Source organism: Ruditapes philippinarum, unplaced genomic scaffold, assembly GCF_026571515.1.
Source record: "Ruditapes philippinarum isolate M1 unplaced genomic scaffold, ASM2657151v2 ctg3384_1_1_1_1, whole genome shotgun sequence".
Taxonomy (NCBI): domain Eukaryota; kingdom Metazoa; phylum Mollusca; class Bivalvia; order Venerida; family Veneridae; genus Ruditapes; species Ruditapes philippinarum.
In genome coordinates this window covers 40,229-46,029 of record NW_026864756.1, presented here as the reverse complement: position 1 = coordinate 46,029, position 5,801 = coordinate 40,229, and the positions used below count along the sequence as shown (strand labels likewise).

Here is a 5,801-nt window from a genome sequence, read left to right as displayed (position 1 = left end):
TATTATGGAGACTATTTTTACAAAAAGGATATTATTTAAAAGATCGGATACAGTTTCAACGAAATAAATAATTTGAAAACGTACTTTAATAGAAATATAACGATGTTGATGTGAAATTAGTGATATTATTAATACGATTTAAAATGAGGGACTTTGATGATTTTTCAAAAAATCTAACAATGTTTGGAAACAATTCGGAGGATTTAAATGAAATATATTTGAAACATTTCAACGAGGAGTTTAACCGTAGAGTACTTCCGGTCAGTATTATTTTTGGGCTAACAGCTTGCATAGGCTTTGTGGCAAATCTTTTAGTAGTATATGTATACGGAGTGAAGTATAAACGATGTAATTTCAAATACTTCTTATTCGTTATGGGGCTGATAGGATTGGTTCAATGTACAATGATGTTGCCAACGCAAGTTGCTGAGATGCATTACTGGTTTTCATTCCCGACGTCATGGTTATGTCGTGTGTCCGCATACGTGTTCGGATACACTGTTATAGACTGCTATTTTGTCCTCCTTTTGATAGCATTGGACAGGTTCCGGAAGGTATGCCGGCCGTATAATTGGCAAATTCAGCCAAATACAGCAAGAACTTTATGCATTATTGTATCAATCGCATCCCTTATATTTGCAACGCCACCTGGGATAGTCAGCGGGCATCATTCATTCCAGACGTCATATAATGACGTCAACATCACCGTCACAGTGTGTGCTACTGACGATATATATAAAGACAGGGACTGGGCAATATATTTTCTGCTTCTCTTTGGCGGCATACCCGTCTCTATAGTAATTCTAGTCACGTGTATTCTGTATGGAATTATTCTGAAACAATTTTACCACGGGCCCGCATTTGCTCTTAAAAGTATGTACAACACGTCGGCCAACGGCATTCCAATAGATAAACAAACTGCTGATAAAAATGGAAATCCTTTAGCTTTATCAACTGATAGCATTAATTCATCACCTGCGAGATTAGTTGAGTCTCCACAAACTCCTAAAAGAAATTTATCTGCTAAGGCGTCGCAGCTGCAAAAGGTATTCACAGCTATAATTCCGGGAGGAGACAGTATTAAAAGCACCAAATCCACTTCCAGTGGTAAATTAAGAACAAGTGGATCTCAGCTCTCAAAGAAAGGTGTGCGTCGGAAACTCATGCGTAAGACGTTGATAGTGCTGATAATAACAATAACGTGTATAATTGCTCTGATAATTACCTTTTGTTTACATATAATAGCCGAAGACATAAACAATAACGTAATGTCCATTTCTACAGCAACGCTGAACGCATTTGTGATATTCCATCGAGGAAGCTTTTCCATCATTTGTGCTATTTTTCCAATTGTCTACGGATTAAGGGATCCAAAGTTTAGAGAAGCATTTTTTGTTTTGATAGGACGATTTCACAAAAACATGGATGTTGCGAAAGAACAGGAGAATACCCGTGACGAATCAAAGTGTTAGTGAAAAACAAACAAATGTGATATAAAATCTGAGGAAATAAGTGTGGGTCATATGTGCGTATATGAACGCAGACTTTTTTCAATACTGTCAAGATGTGTTTAAAATGAAAAGGATAGATGAAACTTAACAAGCGAAATGTTATGATGCGAACATGTGGTAAACATTTCCAAAGTTACCTCTTGCTGTTTAAAAAAGATTCTATAGTTCTATATTGAGTTAAGACTGCTTCCTTTCGTAAGACAGGTTTTATGATACTTATTCTTACACATAATAATTGTTTCAAATTTAGCAGTCAAATTTGTGTTTGTATTGTTTTTGCAAACTCATGACAAGTATTTATAACTTACATTTTGGATGTAGACTTCATAAAATTATTAAAGCTGCATGCCTCTATATAAACCAAAATATTCAAAGAAAACCAACCTTGAGAAAAAAGTAACAAGATTCAAGATAAAAGTAATGATTTACATGTTATGTGCGACTTATGACCGATTTTTGTATTTTTTTCACCATATTTCGACTGTGTTACTTATGCAGTAAGGGCTATTTTTGCATATTTTGACCTCTGTTTTGGTAATTTACATGGATTGTAAGTGTTGTTTGCAATGTGAAAATTATTTTCCTTGTTCATTTCACAATATTTACTTTTTTGATAAATTTTCAAAATCAGAATTATTTTTCATAAAAAAATAGAATGAATCTGAAGGCGTGCTGCTTTAATCATGAACAGTCAGTGGTAAAATGATATTCGGAATGTAGATTTTTATTTCTTTGAATATTATTTTCATTTACGTCTTGCTCATAACAAAACTTTGTTTACATTTGCTACCTCCATTATTGTTTGCTGTTTGTAAATTTGTATTTTTGTCATGAATAAAAAAGTGCAATAAATTTTAATTTGAACAAGAAAGTGTTGTACAATAAATTATTTAGTTACTGTTACACCAAGTTAAGCTATTATTTGAGCATTTCAAATATTTGTGGTATTACTTTATAATCATCGTTTTATTTTATGTCCATCTTACGCATGGGAATACAACCCCGAAAGAAAAAAAAGGAAAACGCATTTTAAAGCTATTATAGTCAATTTTCTCGGATGATTTTTTAGCCCCGTAATGTTTAATTTCAATTTGATAATCAACAAATTGCATATTTACTAGAATTTGTATAAATTAATACAAAATCTAGCAGCCTGGTGTCTGTTAGGACATATAATTATAAATGACGCCATTGCATATTGTCACTTTAAAAGGTTTTATAAAAACACACGGTAATTAGGTATTCTACAAAAGTAAGTAAACAACCCCAATATACTAGTAATCTGTATCTCAAATCACTCAACTCGACTCAGCCCTGTTCATCTGCTTTAATACTGGAATAAATAGTGTAATTATGAAGCAGACTAACGTTAGTTATGACAAATTGAAAGCTTACGTGTAGGATCTTACAGTATAACATATATTTATACTATAACAGTGCAAGAAAAATTCCAAAGCGATCATGGTGCGATCTGGCGAATTATTATTTCTGAGACAAATTTAATGTAGTTTTAGATGAATTACTATTACTATTTAAATAAATTACTTGATAAATATATGTATATAAGCTTAATATACATTTGTATCATTTTACAATAACAGCTTTTTGCGTGAGAAACACATTCTTTACTTTCGTGTATATTTGTTAAGTTGTGTCGTTAAATGTTAACGCGCTTTTATTCTATTAAAGTGTGAACAAGGGCATATTTCTATTAACGTAGATTTCATTTTTAGTCTGGTGATAAGATATCGACCTGATTTGTTGACAAATAGGAATTATGACAAAAGACTTGTCAAGAAAATATGTCAAGAGATAAACTTTCTCATTAACTTTCTACGAATGGTCTCAGATTTGATGTTATAAAACTTTAGAAATGAAACTAATTAGAATACCACTCATATGCTGAACAGAACTGAATCATGCTATATTAGCTTACTTTTAAATCAATTTCTGAGTAAGTGAATTAATCATAGCTTGAAACTGTGTTTATGATATCATGTATACATTACAGAGGCGGTAGGAGGATGTTTTATCTCTATATCCAAGTTTGTAATGAACACATGTCTGATATATCTGCTTAGAATATTTGTATGAATCAAACTATCTCTTTTCATTCAAAGATCTGAGATCGACCGATATATTACGTATTATCACGCATATGCCGCCTTCATCTCTTACGCTTTATCTAGTGAATATGGCATATATCATACTAATAAGTAGAGATTTTGAAATATTTTAAAGTAGGCAAAGTACGAGTACGAAATTTCAAAACATTATCTTTTCGAAATAAGATAATATTATATTAATTATTCATTTAAAGCAAGCAAACTTTGTTTTTATTTTACGTCTTTTTCCGCAGTAGCTGCATCGGAACCAGTTAGACATATGAAATCTTCAAACAAATATTCACAACTACGCGAATATATAGGAGTTTACTAACGTCATGATTTTTGCCCCGCTGTGCTTCCTTTTTTCTCTTACATTTTTTTCAACTTAACCCGACGGGAACGAGAACCAAATTTTCTCTTTTTTCATTTGGAAGTAAGGACTTTAAAAAGGGATTTCACTGAGTTTTTTGATGTGACGAGACTAGAAATATATTTGTAGAATTTTATACCATTTGATAAAAATTTGTACTAGTAACTTGTTTGCAAAATTTCAGTTCCTTCTTTCTAGAATAACCAATTTAATTGCGCAAAATAATTTATAAATGAAAAACACTTGAAAATCTTTTACTCGATTCGGGCCAAAAGTAAAATTTTTAATTGAAGTCTCGGTATATTTTAAAGTCTTCTTCATATTTTTGTTCGTTTTAAATGCCCCAAATCGATCTTAATTAGATTTTCAAATTTATATCTGTAGGTTCTTTGACCTCAGAGGAACTTCTTAAAAAGATTTACGTAAAACTACTACCGGGTATGTCGGATATCCATAAATAATTCATAATGCATATCATTAGTTTCAAACAGTTTGATATCACCGGTATCTCACTGATTTATTTCATAAAAGATATACTTGTTAACACTGTTTGTATTTACATAATCACAGAAAAAATACTTTTTATCTTAAGTTTGAAACTATTCGAAAAATGCTATAAACAATTTACAGCCATGAGAAGCATTGTTAGATTGTTTTGATGCTTATTATATGGTTTGATATGAAATAAGAAATCAATAAAATGAAAGTAATATACAACATGTGGTATTAATGAACATCTATGTAATGATGGTGTGAACGCGCGTATTGTTAACATCAAAACATGTATGTATTAAAGCCTCGGTCTCACTTACTCCCGGCAGAGCCCAGGACCATCCCGGTAAGTTACCGGGATGATCCGGGACGATCCGGGATGAAATTATTGTTGCGGTCACACTTACCCCGGCAGCACTACGGTAGTTCCCTACTAACCACCCAGGATGCGCTCCGGATCATCCAGGCAGAGCCCAGGTGAAGCTACGGTTCATGCCGGTGCTTCCCCGGTCGTTCCCGGATGACGCCGGAAGAGCCCCGGTTGACCCAGGCAGAGCCCCGGTCGATCCAGGCAGAGCCCCGGCAGAGCCCAGGACGATCCAGGCAGAGCCCCGGTAGAACCCCGGTGGATTGAAAACGCCCGAAAATGATAACTTTGATACATAATTTTTATTTAATATAATATCTATTGTTCCAGAATAGTAATTCATGATGATTTTCTGAAAAATCCTTATGCCATACTGGAAAGAAGGGAAATGGGAAGGCTTTTAATACAAACAAGTTCAATCATCACAAATTGTCCTTATTTTTTTGAAATGATCCGGGCTTTGCCGGGGCTCTACCGGGATCAACCGTAGCTCTACCTTTATCCTCCGGGGCTCTGCCTGTAGTTACCGGGGCTCTGCCGGCATATACCGGGGCTCTACCGTAGCTCTACCGTAGCTCTGCCGGCTATATCATACCCCGGATCATCCCCGGTTTGTGCCGGCAGAGCTACGGTGCTTTCCCGGTATCACCCCGGTCGTTCCCGGCAGAGCTAAGGATGATGCCGGCAAAGCTATACCTTCCCGGATCATCCCGGACCACCCCGGTGATATTAAATATTTTATTCCATCCGGGATCGAATGCCGGATGTTCCCGGATCATCCCGGATCATCCAGGACGTTGCCGGCAGAGTTACGGATGTACCCCGGTTGTTCCCGGTCGTACCCCGGTCGTTCCCGGATCACCCCGGACGTCTACCGGGGCTCTGCCGGGGCTCTGCCGGGATGTAAGTGAGACTGTAGCTTAACAAAGCTGGTTTATTCATAAAATTTAATA

General features: G+C 35.3%; 1 protein-coding gene across 1 annotated transcript; it reads left to right on the top strand.

The window, feature by feature from the left end:
• Positions 1-374: 374 nt before the first annotated feature.
• LOC132726714 (cholecystokinin receptor type A-like) lies at positions 375-1,472 on the top strand. Its single transcript, XM_060712070.1, has one exon. It carries the CDS (start codon positions 375-377, stop codon positions 1,470-1,472), a length of 1,098 nt encoding a protein of 365 aa, XP_060568053.1.
• The last annotated feature ends 4,329 nt before the right edge of the window (positions 1,473-5,801 follow it).